The 19,851-nt window shown below is 33.2% G+C and overlaps 1 protein-coding gene across 1 annotated transcript in view; it reads right to left on the bottom strand.

The window, feature by feature from the left end:
* LOC114327282 (engulfment and cell motility protein 1) overlaps nucleotides 1–15,434 on the bottom strand; it is a 39,672-nt gene extending 24,238 nt beyond the window's left edge. The window contains exons 1-3 of the mRNA XM_050646620.1: nucleotides 14,629–15,434; nucleotides 11,310–11,600; nucleotides 6,357–6,681 (exon numbers count right to left, since the gene is read on the bottom strand). Coding sequence (XP_050502577.1) covers nucleotides 6,357–6,681; nucleotides 11,310–11,600; nucleotides 14,629–15,252 — 1,240 coding nt within the window. The 5' untranslated portion in view covers nucleotides 15,253–15,434. The remainder of the gene's footprint in view (nucleotides 1–6,356; nucleotides 6,682–11,309; nucleotides 11,601–14,628) is intronic.
* Nucleotides 15,435–19,851: the final 4,417 nt, after the last annotated feature.

The raw sequence follows: 19,851 nt of genomic DNA, 5'->3' as shown, positions 1-19,851 counted from the left end.
TCCATCTCCCACTGAAGAATTAAATAAAGAATTTAAAGTACCAACACAAACCAAAAAGAAACAAAAAAAGCAAACTGAATCTACCAGATCAATTCAGGAAATAATGATGCCAACAAAAACAGTATTTCACGACACGTCAAATAATTTTAACTTAACATATGAACAAACACTTGACTTTTTTGAAAATTATACTAGCTCGACTGATCCCATTAGTTTATTACAAACATACACAACGGATATACCCAACTTTATTTACATGTTAACAACAATTAAGCCATATTTTACAGAAAAAAGCATGAAAACCAAATGCACTAAATTAATAAACAAAATCGAAAAAATGCTAGACGATCCCGCTTATCAAGATAGTGATTGTTCGACAAATTCAGCTCCAGAAATAAACTAAAATCTTCGAACCGATACTACAATGGAATGTTAACGGGTTTTATCCCCGTTTAGAAATGCTTAAACATTTATGTTCAATAATCTCACCATCAATAATATGTTTACAAGAAACAAACTTTAAAGGATATCATAGTTATGACATGAAGAATTATTCTTGTTTCCATAAAAACCGAGACAACGCAAATATCGCTAGTGGAGGAGTTGTTACGTATGTTAACAAAAAATATGAATCAGAAGCATTAGTAATCAATAGTAATTTAGAAGTAGTAGGAGTATCAGTGTCCTTTCCACAAAAAATGAATATCTGTAATATTTATATTCCACCTGACTTACCTATCACAGAAGCAGATATTTCAGATGTATTAGATCAGATTACCACTCCCAGAATAATCGTTGGTGATTTTAACAGCCATAATCCAATATGGGGATCTCTTGGAATAAATTCCAAGGGCAAAATTTTAGAAAACATAATTACCTCAAAAAACCTAAACGTACTGAATGATGGACAATCAACAAGATATAATATTCATACAGGTACTTCATCAGCTATCGACCTGTCATTATGTGATCCTCTACTGTCAGCAAAATTTTCATGGGATGTAATTCCGTTTTTATTTGGAAGTGATCATTATCCTATTAAAGTCTCTTTTAACAGTAATTATGAAGATACTAATACAACCCCAATTCCAAAATGGAATCTAAAGAATGCCGATTGGTATTTATTCAAAAAGTATATTCAACAGAACTGCCATAGCTTAAAAGAAGTCACCGAAAATCATCATATAGATGAACTTTTGAATTCGTTTATATCATTAATCCATCTTGCCGGTGAAAATCATATAGGTAAAACACAAACTCTACATAAAAGAAATTCATTACCATGGTGGAACGCAGAGTGTACTGATATAATAAAGAAATATAAAAAATCCTTTAACAAATTGAAACGTCACAAAACACTTGAAAATACTATAGAATATAAGAAGTTACGGGCTCAAGCTAGATATATAACTAAAAAGAACAGAAAAAAATCTTGGCAAGAATTTATGTCCTCTATTAATTCCACTATGCCTATAAGCACCGTATGGGAAAAAGTTAGAAAAATATCTGGAAGTAATACCTATAAAAAGATTCCATTTCTATGCAATAACAAACAGATAGTAACATCTAATAACGAAATAGCAGATTTATTAGCAAAACAATTTGAAATGAACTCCAGCAATAACAACTTTTCTAAAGAATTTATCAATACCAAGATGATTTCGGAAAATAAATTAATAGATTTTAATTGCATTGAAGATAATCCTCTTAATATAGCATTTACCATGGAAGAGCTTAATCACTCTTTAAGTACCAGCAAAAAATCGGCGCCAGGACCAGACGATATTCCTGTTAGTTTCTTACAAAATCTACCAGATAATGGAAAACAATATCTTCTTAACCTATACAACAGAATTTGGACTAATAATGAGTTTCCCACAAAATGGACGCAGGCGATAATAGTTCCATTACTTAAACCAAATAAACCACGAACTGATCCCGAATCCTATAGGCCAATTTCGCTTACCAACACAATGTGTAAAATCTTGGAAAAAATGGTGAATAATAGACTAAGGTGGTTTTTGGAAAATAATAAATTAATAATCAATGAACAAAGCGGCTTTCGCAGGAACAGATCCACTATAGATAATTTAATTGACCTAGAATCCGAGATAAATGAATCGTTTGCAATTGGACAGGAATGTCTTGCGGTTTTTTTCGATATAACAAAAGCGTTTGACATGGCTTGGAGATACGACATTCTTAACACACTAAGTCAGTGGGGCGTCAAAGGTAACATGCTATATTTCATTCAAAATTTTCTTAGTAAGAGACAATTTAAGGTTAAGATAAATGGTACACTATCCAGCACTAAAGACCAAACAAATGGAACACCTCAAGGATCTGTTATTAGTTCAACACTATTCTTAGTAGCAATAAACAAAATCTTAGAAAACTTTCCACAACTTGTTAAAGCGAGATTATACGCTGACGATTTAGTCATATATTCAAGAGGAAAAAATATTCTTTCTATACAGAAAAATTTACAATGTGCATTAAATCACCTTGAAAACTGGTCGAAAGCTGTAGGATTGCAATTCTCTACAACCAAAACTAAATGTATTTTATTTTCAAAAAAACGGCAGTCTACAACTCCAGATCTTCAGTTATATGGAAACAACTTAACTTATGTGGAACACTTAAAATTTCTAGGAATGATCTTTGATAAAAAACTATCTTGGAAGTACTACATTATGCACATTAAACAATCCTGTCAATCTGGTCTCAATTTAATGCGTACACTGTGCAATCGTAATTGGGGTTCAGATTGTAAAAGTTTGATTCTTATTTACAAATCTCTAGTACGATCCAAACTCGATTATGGATCAATTGTATACTCATCTGCAAAGAAGACACTTCTTGCTCAACTAGAAGTCATACAAAATACAGCATTAAGAATAGCCACAGGAGCATTCTGTACTAGCCCCATTAATAGTTTACAATGTTTAACCGGAGAACCACCTTTAAATTTCCGAAGAATGTACTTGTCATTAGTCTACGCATCATCCATATATGCAATAGAATCGCATCTCACTTTCCACCACACTATTGCAGAACGTTTCAAAGAAACTTATGTAAATAAAAAAAGGACTAACCCTCCCTTTTACGAGAGAATCAGAAAATATCTCTCTCTCAATAATATTCAATTCCCAAAATTTTTTAATCAGACAAATACAGTTACTCCTCCGCCCTGGACCTTTCCTCCTGCAATATGTGATCTAAATCTCTCTAAATACAATAAGCTTGATACCCCCCATGCAACAATTAATCAATCTTTTCTCAACATACTTGCTTCTTTCCCAGATCATTGTTATATTTATACAGATTCATTTAAGACTGCTGATGGTGTGGGATCGGCAGTTGTAGATTCAAACACTATATTACAATTTAAATTATCTTCCACTTGCAGTATTTACTCTGGAGAACTATATTCAATTCTGCAAGCCCTCATTCACATTCGTACTCAAAAAATTCCAAAATCTGTCATAATTACCGACTCTCTCAGTGCATTACATACGATAGAACAGTTATATACAAGTAATCCTATAAGTATTTTAATAAAAGAACAATTACATTTACTGAAGAACACGATGCAGCAAGTAAGCTTTATATGGGTTCCATCACACATTGGACTTCAAGGAAACGAAAAAGCAGATTTCCATGCCAGAGAAGCAATACACAGTGCGTCTTCAGTGTTAGTGAACTTAGTGCCTGTTTCCGATTACAAACCATTCCTTAAAGAAAAAGTGTTAAACAAATGGGAAAACGAATGGAATCTTTCACAATCATCTCTACACACAATAAAGCCCTCAATTGAACCTTGGTGTGAGATAGACCTAAATAGCCAGCTGTTTGTGAAGCTAAATCGTTTACGCATAGGGCATAGCAGACTTACTCACAGCTACCTAATCTCCAAGTCAAATCGCCCTATTTGTGACCTGTGTAATTGCGACATCAATGTAACACATATATTAATAGAGTGTCCTAAATATCTTAATGAAAGACAAAAACACTCCATACCTCTCAATATAAAAGCAGCCTTAGGATCACACTGTAAGCTTACGCATTTGTTTAATTATTTGAAAGAAATTAATGTTTTAAACAAACTATAACCACTGTTAACATTTTATAAACCCCATTCTTAATTTGTAAATTATGATATTGTTACCTAAATGTGAACTTATGTAATACCTAATCAAAATGCTATTAGATTTAAGTAACCATGTATCAATGACAGTACAGCTAATAACCCAAAGTGGTTGATGCTGATAACAATAAAAAAAAAAAAAATTAAATTGTGAAAACGGTATTCGAAAAACAGCGGCAGGACGCTTCTTTCAAAAGAAAAAACGTTTAATTATGACGAGTGGTTCCTGAGATACAACCGGTCAAAGTTGATCGGAATTTACGGCAAAGATATAAACAATATAATCATAATTTTCAAACCATCACCTTTTTATTTTTGTCCTCTTTCTCCACACCAATTTTAATATCTTTAAAATACTCATGACATATATTATTATAATAAAGACTATCGATAATACGTGTGAAAATTGACAAAAATAGCAAAATTACAATCAAAAATTAGGTTGGAGAAAATGTAACCCTCAAAGTTCAAAATCGGTATACGTTAAAAAAATGCATTTTCTCGGCTTTCCATGGATCAATTTCCTTCATTCTTTTTTTGTTCCCTAATAACTCGAGTAGAGCCATCGAACTAACGTATTATTAAATGTCAAACTTGCTTTTGTTTTGTTATAATAGATTAATTTATTTATAAGAACAGAAAACTACATATTTTTTCCAGTTGTAGGCTTTTTTTTAGATAAACTTACTACAAGTGTACCTTTTAAAGTTAAAAACATAAATATTCTCATTTGAAAGCTGTATAATTATTTAAACAATTTTTATTTAAACAAATTAAAATTTTGTGTTATAATAAATAAATTAATTTATTATAACAATACAAAAGCAAGTTTGACATTTAATTATGCGTTAGTTCGATGGCTCTACTCGAGTTACTTGGGAACAAAAAAAGGATGAAGGAAATTGCTCCATGGGAAGCCGAGAAAATGCATTTTTTTAACGTATACCGATTTTGAACTTTGGGGGTTACATTTTCTCCAACCTAATTTTTGATTGGAATTTTGCAGTTTTTGGCAATTTTCACACGTATTATCGATAGTTTTTATTATAATAATATATGTTATGAGTATTTTAAGGATATCAAAATTGGTGTGGAGAAAGAGGACAAAAAGAAAAAGGTGATGGTTTAAAAATTATGATCTTATTGTTTATATCTTTGCCGTAAATTCCGGTCAACTTTGACCGGTTGTATCTCAGGAACTACTCACCAAAATAAACGTTTTTTCTTTTAAATGAAGCGTACTGCCGCTGTTTTTCGAATACCGTTTTTACAATTTAATTTAGTTTAATATTTCCCGAGATATTCTATTTGTTTATAAGCCAAAAAATTCTTTATAATTTTAAAATATTCCCGAGGCCGCCTAAATAGTCCAATTTCAATTCTGTAAAGTACATTAGATAGGTATAGTCTCTTTTTATGAAAAAATCATAGTTATTCTTATGCATCATAATTATTGTGGTTATTATAGCGACCGTAAATTTTTAATTAACAATTCAACTGTTGCTAAACTGTTTATTCAATTTTCATCGGCTTCTGGAAATATAATCTATATGAAAAGGGCTTTTACGTTGCTAAGTTATTTAATTATTGATTAACAATTAGTTATCTAAAAGTTTAGTTGAAAATTAAAGATTTTGTTGGAAAAACCCGCTTTTTCCGGGGAAAGTTTTCGTCTAAGTAAATCGAAAAAAACACGTCTCTATGCAGAATTTAATTGCGCTGAATTTTTATTTGAGTGTTTTTGGTGTAAAGTTAAAATCTTTGTAGTTATAGAGCAAAAATTGAAAAAAACACGATTTTCGGGCGCCATTTTGTTTATAAAAAAAGTAGCACACTATCTGCGGACTTTGCATACCTATATTATTAATATATACAATCATAAGATTCGATTCCAGCAATAAAATTGCTGGTAAATAACTTTTCCCAAAAATGGCCTATTCTCCGATAATCAGCCCAGACTACTAACATATTTCTCAAATTGGGCTCTGTACCGCAATTCTTTATTATATTACGAATATTTGTGCTAAATATCTCGACAAAATATTTAAAATTACAGCCGCGATCTTGGACCGCGTTTTCCACGCGCTACTGTTGCCTCTTAATCAAAAATTTTGAGTGGCGGAATGTTGTGCCGGTGAGTGTATTTTTAAAATTTTAGTATATTTACATAGTTTTATTAAAATAAATGAAAAAAATATATAATTCTTACCTATTTTTAAAATCTCGCACAAAATCCTGACTAGTTCCACACTGGCTCTTCCGAAAGGACATTCGTGTTCGTCAGCCCTACAACTATTTTCTAATACCAATTTTGTGTAATTTTCTGGATGAGTTCTAGCAAAATAGATCATACAGTCGAGAGCTAGAAGACCTGGAGGTGTTTCAGTGAAATCCAAGGCAGGATTGATATCATTTTTGAAACCTAATTTTTTGTAGTCACGTGTGAAACCACTTGGACCTCTGAGACTTGTTGCTCCTTCGGTTTCAAAAGCTATTCGACGCAGTTCTTTGATTTTGTCATGTCCATCTTGATCCTGAATAAAACATTTTATAAAAAAACAAAAGTGAGTAACTATCTTAGTCATATCATGAAAATATAGGAGAGAGTAACTAATAGAATGCTGATAGAGAGATAAATGTATAGAAACTCAAATATCTAGTTTCTCAGTTGAGTAGTAGTATCTCATAGTTGACTGAAATATCACTTTTTGTGAATACTTTTCTTTTCCGTTCATTCACTTGTCAAAAATGTGTACAAAACATATCAGTCTTTCCAATCAATACCATCAAGTTCCTCAAAAGATTCTGTTTCTTACTCTAACTTAGTCCTTATTTATTCTCAATAGTGTTGGTTCAAATAACAGAGAAACTACAGGGTAACATTCCCTAGGGCTTAATGTATGATAGAATGCTGATAATGTATTGTTAGAAACAAAAGCAAACAATATTTTGAGACCAAATAATGTATAGAATAGCCACACAAACACTACTGAAATTATACTTGAGGAATCCATCTTTATGATTAACTCAGATATGATGACACCAGAACTAATCTTCACTGAGAAAATTAACACAATGATACCATCTAGAGAACAAAAAGTTCCAAATATTAATGGAGACTTAATATGGTTCACTGATGGATCTAAAACTGCCTATGGTACTCGATTAGGAGTCTTTGGGCAAACACACAATTATTGTAATAAATCTTACATCAACATTTGCAGAGATAGCCACGCAGCTATTATGGCTATAAAGAACACACTCACCAAATCAAAACTGGCGAGAAACTGCAAAGATCTCCTCATCAACTTGGCAAAAGATCATAAAGTATCCTTAATATGGGTGCTGGATCATGAAGGGGTGCATGGAAATGAACAAGCAGATGTGTTGGCGAAACAAGGCTTGAGAAAAACCTATGTAGGCAAAGAATGAGGTTCTGGTAGCCTGAAAGGGAAATGTAGAGCCACTCAAGGGCAAATCAAAACAAACAAAAAATAATCAAAAATATTGATAAAAAAAAAACTCGCAAAAAATTTGATTAACCTCAATAAAGGAGAGATAAAAAAAAATTCTCATTTTCAATACCGCTGCTCTAAAGAGATCAACAGAAGTGCAGTTAAATCAAGCTCTCAAATTGTTTAACCAGGAGATGCGTCTTTTTCCACGACTCCTTCTACCCTGTATTCGTTCTTGTATTATTAATTGCAACAAGTTATAATGCTCGCCCCTCATGACATGTCCCAGATATTGCAGTTTTCTAACTTTAATTGTATTCAAAACCTCTCTTTCTTTTCCCATTCTTCTCAACACCTCGACATTCGAGACTCTATCCATCCTTCTGTAGGTCCATAACTTGAAGGCTTCTAATCTGTAAGAAACATCTTTCTTTAATGTCCAAGCTTCCAACCCATAAAATAATATGGAGAACATGTAGCATCTCAGAAGTCTTATCTTTGAAGAAATTGTAATATCCCTGTTACAGAATACTTTTTTCAGTTTTTGAAAGGATTTATTGCCTGTCCTATTCTTGCTTTAATCTCTTCTGTGTATTCATTACTTTCATTAATTATTGTACCCAGATATTTATATTTTTCCACTTTTTTAATCTGTTCTCCATGCCCTGTTATGCGTTCTTGGCGCTGTTGCAGGGCCGTAACTACGATGTTGGGGGCCCCGGGGCAAACGTGATCTGGGGTCCCTAACGTGGGGTCTGGGGTTTATCCCCCAGAGGAATGGGGGGGGGTCCGGAAAAATGCTTGATATTTAACACCTTGAAAACTCATTTTAATACATTTCATGACTGAAGTTTCTTGTATCTTGTACCTACATATTGCTATTTTAGTTGACCAACACAAAAAATTTTGAAATCACATTATTTTAAGTTAAATAATTTTGCAAGTACCATCTTAACTGTTTTATGCAAGTACATTGTTCGGCTACAATGTGGTTCCTTCCACGTACCAATATGTGGCCTGGGGTAAATTGGTTAAGACAATATTGCTGGAACGGGGGCCCCATATTCCGGTTGCATTTTAGTTTTTATTTCGCCAAAATGACTAATTTTCTCAGTAACAATTTATATCTTTACGAAAGGTCTCGGGGGCCCCAGCTTAGCCCGGACCTCCTCTTCCAATGGCATTTTAGGTTTTATTACGCCAAAATAACTAATTTCCTAGGTAATAATTTATATTTTTATGTTATGGTCTCGGGGGCCCTAGCTTAGACCTCTCAACTTTATGTTGAGGTCTATGGAGCATCTGTAAGGTATTTTTAAAATTGTGTCATTTGAAACTTATATTTATATTTAATTTGAAACTAACCAAAAGAGGGCCCCTGCGGGGCCACCCTTGGCCGGGGGCCCCGGAGCAGTGCCCCGGTTGCCCCAATGGTAGTTACGGCCCTGCGCTGTTGGGCTTTTGTTATTACCATAAATTGTGTCTTTTTTGTGTTTAGGGACAGTCCATTTTCTTCGCTGAATTCTACCACTCTGTCAACCATTTGTTTTAAATCTTCAAGACATTCCGCTAATAAATTAGTGTCTTCGGCAAACCGTATATTATTATTCATTGGTCGACCATTTACTTTTATTCCCTTAGTTCTTCTAGTGCTTCGTGGATTATTTCCTCTGAATAGAAATTGAACAAGGTATGAGATAGGACACAGCCCTGCCTGACTAGTGGTGTTAGAAGAGAAAATTCTCAAGAGAATATTCTCAAGGGAATATTCTCGAGAACGAGAATATTCTCGGAAAATTCTCTCGAGAATATTCTCGGCAAAAATTTTCTATATTTTCAAAAACCGAAACAAAAATAAAAACTAGATACGGGTCAAATTACTATAATTTAAAAAATATATAGGTATATTGTTTTTTCCAATCCCAATGAACCACTAGCAAGGGTGTTTACAGTATCAATATTTATTGCTTTGGTGCAATATTAACGTGCAAATATTTAGAATGGTGTTCATTTAAGCAGAGAAGAACAAGTTGAGGAAACTGAGTTTGTAGATAATTTAGCAACTTTAAAAGTGATGAGTCGGCTGAAATAATGGCAGATTTGGCACTTTATTGGTATAAGGAGGGATTTTTTGGAAAACCATACGTTGTAAAATCAATTGAAAAACTAGACTTAATGGTGAAAAGGTACATGTTTCGGAACAAAATTAACAAATAGTAGCTGAAATATTAAGCATGCCTTCATCCAGTGCAGCGACTGAAAGAAGTTTCAGTAGGTACTTATGGTTTTTTTATCCACTCCTCTAAAAGAAACCGGCTCACTGCTGAACGGGCTCGTAAGGTAACTTTTATTGCCCACAATTTAAAATTATTGGATGTAGACCAATCCATGACTGAGCTGGCCACTCGTGAAAAACAAAATCCCACAACTCATCAGTACATTGAAATGCAGATTGTAGATGACTACTTAGGATGAGCTAATGATAGAAATAGATTCTGAATCTGAGGTCTCGTCTTTTATCATACCACATCGATTATTTTGCTGTTAAGAAGAAAAGTTCATTGTTTTATCAAAGAAATTTTGTGTTTTCTGTTGTTTTTGTATTTTTTGATATACAAAGAACACTGTTGTTTCGTCTCATAATTTTGTATATAAGATCATGATTTTTAAAACCCCATTTTTCATCTTCAACAATATTCTTAAGTGCGTCATGGGGTTCATTCTCAGAAAATTCTCCATATCGAGAATATTCTGGAGAATATTGTCGAGAATATTCTCCGATTTTTCATTCTCGAGAATTTTCCAACACTATGCCTGACGCCCTCTCAATCTGTATTTCATTTGAAAATATGTTTACCATATGTTCTCTTTTACCACAGCGATCTGATCATAATAGATGGTGCTAATAATCCTGATGTCTCTGTCTCTCATGTCTAAGTTTTTCTTTTCAAGTAATTCGATGAGGCGGTTACACCTGGCCTTATCGAAGGCTTTGTTGTAATCCAAGAAACACATACATATATACTGGCTGATTAACATCCATGCACCTTTGCACAAGTAAATTTACAGCGAACAGGGCTTCTCTTGTTCCCAGTGCATTTCTAAATCCAAATTGTGTCACTAACATCTTGCTCAAGTTTGTTGTGTATTCTCTGGTGTATAATTATTAAAAATATTTTGAGCATATGACTCATTAAATTTATTAACCGGTGATTTTGGCATTCTTTTGCACGTCATTGCAATGTACTAATTGATGTGAGGCAGGAATTTACTGATCAACTGAGGTTTGAATCAGAAGAGATCCTAAACACTACCAATAAGAAAACATTTGAGGCCACATGACTTATTAGCGTTTACTAAAAAACAAGGTATAGTACAAAGGTCTTTAATACACAAAATACTGAAAGGGATTTAGAAAAAAAGGTTGGAACAATGGAGACAAGCTCTTGAGGAAAAAGGTTCAGTTTAAACTTAGTATGACAAAAACAGAGTATTTGGAATGTTCATTTTTTAAAGGAAATACATGGAGATGCATGCAGTAGAATTAAGGTTGAATAGATGAAGTAGAAGTAGCAAGTATTGTATTGTGTGATAGAAAGATTCCAATGAAATGAAAGAAAAATTCTATAAAGTCTATAAAAATTAACAATAAAACAAATTTAATTAGGCCTAAGTATAATAATAACTACATACTCTAAAAATATTACCTGTGGATCCATTTTTGTCATTTTTCTCTGCTCAAGAAGTCCTAACATAAGTGTCTGTAACACATACAATTGATGTGCCATTTCGTTTCCTTTAGCTGCTCCAGTTTGAAGAATACTATTTTGAATAACAGTCCTAACTTGCTTTGATGTAAGAGTAGCTACCAAGGTTCTTCTTTTGGCAATATCCGCTCTAGACAGTAGAGCATTGATCAGAGCCACAGCATTTTGTTGAACAACTGGAGTAGATTGAAGATGACTAACTAAGGAACCTATTGGTATCTCTCGTTCTACCTATTAATTTATAAAATATTAATCAGTACTGAAAATAGTCTAAAGTCACTCTGAATAATTATGGCAATTTCATCATTCAGTTTACTTATTGACTACACATATTAAAAATATTTTATTAATATTATATACAGTTTATTTTCCACAGGGCTGTTTATTGTGCTTTTGGTAGCCTGTGGTTATGTAGAAAAAGAAAATGTGGTTATCTAAACGAAAAGTCACTAGAGACAAAAAGAAGAACCAACTGATAGAGGAAGAGGCAGAGGGTTTAAAGACTTTAAAGAAAGAACTCACAAAGAAAATAAACAATGAAAAGAAAAGGTGCTTTAAAGAAATGTGCCTTAACTTCAAGAATAACACTTGACTTGATGCATCTAAGATAGTTACGAAAAATCTCAAGGGAAGTAATATCCTCAAAATCGAAGAAAGCAGAAGCACACCTTTGCATGTAAAAACACTGGCAGCAGACTTCTCTACAGAGGAGCTGATAGAGGCGGGAACAGCACTAAAGCCTGGGAGAGCACCTGGACACTAGAGAGTTCAACCAAGAACTATAAAGATACCTATAAAGGAAAGGGGACCATGGTTCAAAGAAATCATGAATGACCTCCCGAGAAAGAAAAAATCCAGCATGGAAAACAGCAAACTTATTCCCAAACCTGGGAAAGAACTTGGGAACCAGGAGTTTTTAACTGATCTGCCTACTAAACACAATGGACAAGATCTTTGAAATACTTATAAAGACTAGACTAAATTAAATTTAGGAAAGGGAAGCCTGCAATAAACAGTCAGTCAGACCACAGAATTAACTGCTACATATAGGAATAGATGGTTGGTGGCCCTCGTTCTGGACATAAGGAATCCTTCAACTGCATGAGCTCGGGAGTCATAACAGAATGCTGGAGAAATTGAAAGTATCACCATAGCCACAAAACATAGTGAAAGAATACGGCTCAAATAGACATATAACATAACAAGGGGGATGTTATGAAGACATCAGCAGCGATGCCACAGGGCTTGGTCCTAGGACCATTGCTTTGGAACATCCTCTACAATGACACACTAGAAGAAGATTTAGGGGGAGAGAAACAAGCAATAGCTTATCCAGATGACCTAATCGCTCCAGTAGAGCACAATGAAAACAGGCTTATAATCAACACAGCGAATGATACACTGGAAATGGTGAAAACATGGCTGAAAGCTGAGAGTTGAGACTCACTACATACACAAAAAACGAAAGATACTAAAAGGACCTAGAGAAAGATTACACCTCTTTCACCCTTAAGGGAGAAAGAATAATGCCAGCCAAAGAGATTAAATATTTAGGAGTGATGCTAGACAGTAAGCAGATATTTGTCAAACATGTCAAATATGCTACAAACAAGGCTGAAAATAGAGCAATACTGCTGAGCAATAATTATGCCAAATATAGGAAGCACAGACAAGAGAAGACATGAGAAAGGACAGAAACCATCACAAAATGGCAAGAAGAATGAGTAAACCAGCAGAGGACTGCATGGACAAAGACTTTGATCCCGGGTCAAAGCACAAACAGACACAAACAGATAGTAGCTGTGTGGACTGCGGAATAAGCAACACAGCAGAATGCTGTGTTAGAATGCAGTAAGTTCAAATATGAAGAGCTGAGCTATATGTATGCAGCAAGAGTAGGCATCTTAAGGTACTAGTCCGACAACGACTGCTGACTTCAATTGCAGTTGTCACCATGACGGATATCACTACTTTGCACTATTAATTTGTATGAGACTGATTCCTACATCTGACTGCAACTGCTGTCCGGTAGAACGTCAGTTGCTAATAATTATACAAATTAATACTGCAAAATGATGACGTCTGTCATGGTGACAACTGTAACTGCTATCTGTAGTTGTTTTCGGAATCGTACCTTTAGGAGCACACAATTTTATGACCATAGTGAGAAGGGGGAAATGATTTTAAAGAAGTGCTGGACGCTGTGACAAAAATCATTAAAATAAATGAGATTTAAGGAAGAGACAGACAACAAGGTAGGTCTGGATCCCGCATATGAAAAAAAGTTGATTAATAGCAAGCTGAAAATTTGTCAATAGCTTAAGGATGTCTAGTCGGACAAACTTTGATATATGGGAACACTGGAACAGGGGAAGTTTTAATTGTGGAACAGGTTAAAAATTTGGAACGGTCAGACCACGAAAACGGCACATCTATTTTGTCCGACAAAACAGACTTAAATTCTCCGAACAAAGATTAAACTCTCATGCAAAAATCAGACTGCTATTTATCACCAAATGAGCGTTTTAATGAGTGGAACATGTAGAATATGTCAAATGACAGGAATTATGACAGGTGATAAATAGCAGTCTGATTTTTGCATGAGAGTTTAATCTCTGTTCGGAGAGTTTAAGTCTGTTTTGTCAGACAAAATAAATGTGTCGTTTTCGTGGTCTGACCGTTACAAATTTTTAACCTGTTCCACAATTAAAACTGTCCCTGTTACAGTGTTCCCATATATCAAAGTTTATCCGACTAGACACCCTTAAGCTATTAACAAATTTTCAGCTTGCTATTAATCAACTTTTTTTTCATACGCGGGATTCAGACCTAGGGTAAACATATTTTTTAACAAAAGCATTAAAGAGTAAAAAATAGAAGAAAAAATGGCTGCACATGCAAGAGAACAGTCGAGACACATCTAGTAAGATGTGCCATGTATGTATGCTGAGAGTGGTTTTAGTTGGTAGGCATTAAACCATAGATGCATCCCAGGGCAAGCCCCCAAAAGGGGAATTGCATTCGGATATATATAGTCTTGTATGAATCCAATTCACACCAGGTACTATTCACCTGGTACAGTCTTTAGAAGACTTAGTACTGACACAAAAAAAGCCTGTTTTTTTGTGTTGTAGCCAAAAATGAAACCAAAACTAGCCAATAAAAAAAATTAGATGAATTAAATAATATAAAGATTTTCTTAATAGTCTAATTTATATGCCTATAATGTAAAAAAGCAAAAAAAATTTAGGAAACTTACCTGTCCATACCCTTCAGTACTATTAAGAACAACATTTTCTAAAATTGATAAAGCTGCCTGTGTAACTTGAGATTCTTGCGGAGTGTTTACAAAAGTAGCTACTCTCGAAATAAATTCCCCATTTAGAATATCCCAAGATACAATTCCATGCTCCATTAACTCCACAAATGATAAGAGTGTATGTGCTAAGACTGTACCCTTACATTTAGCACCCTCAATTTGTTTTATAAGGAGTGTAAGTCCTTGTTTATTAATAAAATCCAATGCAAAAGTGATATCTGCACTAAGTATAGAGAGCTTAGTCATTGCAGTAGCCTTTTCTTCAGGGCTGCCTGTGTTTAATTTCAACAGAATATCCTGAGCTGTCTTTGAAGGAGAGTATTGTAAACGTAAAACAGATCCATTCTTAATTTCATTTCTGTTCTTTTCTGTAATGTAATTATTGTTATTATTTTCATTAAACTGTAAGGCGTACTGTTCTGGTTCTGTGAGATTCCATCCGTTGCACAGTTCTTGAATTATACCTGCCAGAGGTTGCTTTTGATTAAACTCTATTAATTGGGGGACCTGATCGGTCATTTCCACCGCAATTTTTACAATGTTCGCGTCCTTCATTGGAGGCATGATTGTGTTATTTGGTCACAAGATAAATTTACATACTTAAAAATATATACTTGTCCTAAAATATTATAGTATTTTAACTACATTGTACACTGGAGGAACAAATACCATACACCCATATTTTTAATTTTTGTTTTCAATCAAAATAAATGAATCACAATCACAAACATTGACTGACAGATCTAATGATCTGAACTAAGCTACGCTTCTCCTGTCAAAACCATGTCAAAACACAGGCAAACAAAACCATGTCAATCTGCATGGGAAAAAATGTGTAAACTTAACAATTTATTATTTATAAGTAACAGAAGTTTGTTACTTCAGAAGTTTATAACAACAATTTTTACATTTTTTGTTCTCTCAATTAAAATTTATCATAATTTCTATTTTTTTTCATAACAAGCACCAGCCTGAAGTTGTCAACGTTGAACGTTAAGCCGCGTACAAACCAAGTTCGCGCGCTATTCGCGAACAGCTGTGTGGACGACAGTTCGTAATGGGTTCGCGAACAGTTCGCTGTTCGCTTGGATAGGGTTTGTTCGTTAGTAAACAAAACGGTCTGGACGTATTGAAGTTCGCTTAAACGAAAAAGGGGTTATGTTCGTATTTACTTTAGTTTGATGTTAAAATATTTCAACGTGGTTTGCTGCTTTTTTATTGTTGTTTACTACTATAGTTAATTAATAAGTTAATATAGTTAAGTTTAATAATTAATACAGTTAATTAATAGTAAATAGTTAATTAATAATAAATAATTAATTAATAGTAAGTAGTATAATAAATAATATAGTTAAATAAGTCATCGTTAATTACTGTTTATCGAAAATGGAATGGTCCGAAGACGAAATTATTACATTAATAGAGGAATACCGTAAACATTCCAATTTATGGGACCCCAGAATTGCAGAATACAAAAAAAAATAATTATAGTATCCATAGTTTGTTTTATAGCCTTGCTTTAAAATGGGTGAGGACAGCAAAGCAATGCAACCAATGCGAACCGCAGCGTACTCCATGCCCCGGAATCTTATATGGAAAAATTGGGGAATTTCCCCCACCACTTCCACACCGCTCAGCTAAATAAAGAGAAATGACAGCCTTTCTCGCTCACGAAGACTTTAACCAATCATTTATGTTAAAACACCATACCTAAATGTCACAAATAAAATAATCAAACGAGGCTTAACTCGACAATGTCAATTCTGTCAAAAGTAATGACAGTTAGTGCAAATACAAATAATTTTCTATTAGTTTACAGTTTTTATTGTATTATCTGTAACGATTTATTCTTAGTAATTTCAATTTCAGTTGGTTCCTTATCCTTCGTTTATAAAGTGTAGTTTTGTTTTAGTTGCGAAAGAACTTTGGTGTTGTGTTAATAAAAAAAATAAACATGGTTTATTATTGTTGTGTACAAGTCATAGAAAAGTTATAAAAATGCATAGGTAAATAGTAATTAGTTTATAACTGTTTTATCTGAAACAACAAATAAATACACGTACCTACATTTAGAAAAAAATTGTCTAACTTTTTTATATCCCTTTTCCTTACTAAATTTGACAGCAAAAATAACATATTTTGCAACTTGAAAATTCCGAATAATTTATGAGTATTGCTTAGATATTATTTAAATAAAATACTTTAACAAGCTTAGTAAGTTTTGGTATCTTATTTCAATAATATGTATAGGTGAGATTATTTCTTGTAAAATAACAAGATATTTTAATTAGTAACGAAATTGCCCGCAAGAGGCGCTAAACGGATAAAATTAATGCTTGTCCATTTGAATTTCCCGCCAAATGGTGATTAGTTAACACATCGGTCGCAAATGGCGTAAGGAACCAAATTTTTACAGTGAGTTGCCTATCTATCCGGTAAGCATCTAAACATTCCGTATATGTATTTGGACCATAAGAGTTTTCTATTGGTTCGTTGCAGCACGCGGTAATATTTTAACCAATAGACGGCGAGGTTCCAGATGCATATACGGAATGTCAGTCGGTCCCAAATTCATATACGGAATGTTAAATATCGTACACCGAAAAAGATAAGTTTTTTTAGAGTCTTTTAAAAGGAGATTGATTTTAAAATACTTGTTACTGTATTATTAAATAAAAATAAAACAATTATAGTATTTCGAATGTTATTTGGTGCGAAATTCATATGCGGAATGTTAATTATTCGTAGACCAAAAAATGGGACTTTTTATTAATCAGTTAAAGGAGACTGATTTTAGAATACCTATTTTATTAATGTATTATTAAAGAAAAATAAAACAATGATTAGATACTATTAAAAACCAGTCTCATTTTAGCTGGGTTTAATAAAAATCATCTTTTTGTTCTACGAATATTTAGCCGTAGAACAAAAAGACGATTTTTATTAAACCCAGTTAAAATGAGACTGGTTTTTAATAGTATATTATGCAACGAGCATTTAATGATGGTCATTATGAAGCGAGTATAAAGGATACGAAACGAGTTTCGTATAGAGTACGAGCGCCATAATGATAATTAAATGCAAGTTGTATACACGATTTTTGTTCTATGATCATTCACAAAAAAAAATACATATATTCAAATTTATTAATTTTGTAACGCAAACAAATTAAGTAGTTTGTCAGTCTGACAGTTTGTTTACATATTGAGAACTGTCAAAGCGTATATATTTGACTCGCCATTGGTTACTGCGCGTGTGCCACCTTTATCGCGAATGTCATATCGCGATTCTATAGGGCTTTTCATTCACAGTCAGTTGTTTCGAGCTTCTGTCATATGTCGTATAATCCGTGTATATTTATTATATTACAAAGATTATAAAACATATGACAGAAGCTCGAAACAAATGACAATCGATGAAAAGCCCTATTAGTTAAAAATCTGTATCTTAATGGAAATCTGTATCATAATAAAGTTCATTATGATACAGGTAGTGACATCATAATTGATATATAGGGCTTTTCATCGATTGTCATTTGTTTCGAGCTTCTGTCCTGTGTCACATAATATTAATATATCTACGTCATACGTTTTTGTTTTGTATTATTGTATATACCAATAACGTATGTCGTACATATTAATATTATGTGACACATGACAGAAACTCGAAACAAATGACTGTGAATGAAACACGTGCAAGTCATTAAAAATTCTGAGAAAGCGAAACCTTAGTCAAATAAAGAAATATGTCTCTCAAATCTATACCCTCCCATTTATGAATTTCGCACCAAATAGGTACCTAATCATTGTTTTATTTTTCTTTAATAATACATTAATAAAATAGGTATTCTAAAATCAGTCTCCTTTAACTGATTAATAAAAAGTCCCATTTTTTGGTCTACGAATAATTAACATTCCGCATTTGAATTTCGCACTAAATAACATTCGAAATACTATAATTGTTTTATTTTTATTTAATAATACAGTAACAAGTATTTTAAAATCAATCTCCTTTTAAAAGACTCTAAAAAAACTTATCTTTTTCGGTGTACGATATTTAACATTCCGTATATGAATTTGGGACCGACTGACATTCCGTATATGCATCTGGAACCTCGCCGTCTATTGGTTAAAATATTACCGCGTGCTGCAACGAACCAATAGAAAACTCCTATGGTCCAAATACATATACGGAATGTTTAGATGCATCCGGTAATACTATATATATTAGGGAGTTTTTGTTGCTACGTAACGTACGCATCTCCGTATACGTAAAGCAACTAACGTGTCGTAGAGGATGAATGTTAAAATAGGTAGTTTTTGTAACTGCCTTAACGTAACGTAAAGCAAATCGTAAAGTCATTTTTAAATTCCGTTGACATTTAAAAAAATAAAACAATGTTCACACAATATACAATAATTAATATACAAATGTAAAAAAAGATAAATGAATGATGAAATTGTATGGTTTTAATTGCTTCTATTTAAATATAAAAATACTATTTTTCCTTAGGTTAAAATTTTTTTATTTTTGTTTATACCTACTTTTTAGTTGTAAATTATTGTATACCTACATCAGAATTCCAGTAGGTATAATGTAAATAGTGTGGTAATATTTATTTGAAAATTTTACTGAAACTAGGTCATTTGTTTATCTAGTTATTAATTGTGGTGATCACTGTATTTCTTAAATTAATACAAGATTTGTTTGTTTTGCTTTATTAATAGACAACTTAAAAACAATAAAATTTTAAATCTATTATGAAGTTCCAATTTCCAATTACAAACACAGAATAATTTTATTCAAATAGACTAAACCAATATAACCTTAAAATGTTTATAAACGGGTAGTACGCTGATGAAATGTTCATTTGGTAGGTAATCGGGCAAGATCCTCGTGTGCATTCGGTGACTTTCGGCTCGATAGGGATGCGTATGAACCTAACGTACCAGCCCGTAACGTTAGGTAATACGTATCGCGATACGGGAGTTCAACCATTAATGCGCAAGCGTATATGTCAAAAAGATGCGTTACGTTTACGTATTTGTGTGCACAAAAACTCCCTAATATTTATCTATGGCGTATTGTACTCTTCTATAGAACTGTTCGCGAACCACTCTAATTTTTGGTGTAGACGTCTTGTTCGGTTACAGTTGCATTTAG

The sequence above is a fragment of the Diabrotica virgifera genome, chromosome 3, assembly GCF_917563875.1.
Source record: "Diabrotica virgifera virgifera chromosome 3, PGI_DIABVI_V3a".
Lineage (NCBI taxonomy): Eukaryota > Metazoa > Arthropoda > Insecta > Coleoptera > Chrysomelidae > Diabrotica > Diabrotica virgifera.
Note: the sequence above shows the minus strand (reverse complement) of the source record. Positions and strands in the feature narration are given on the sequence as shown.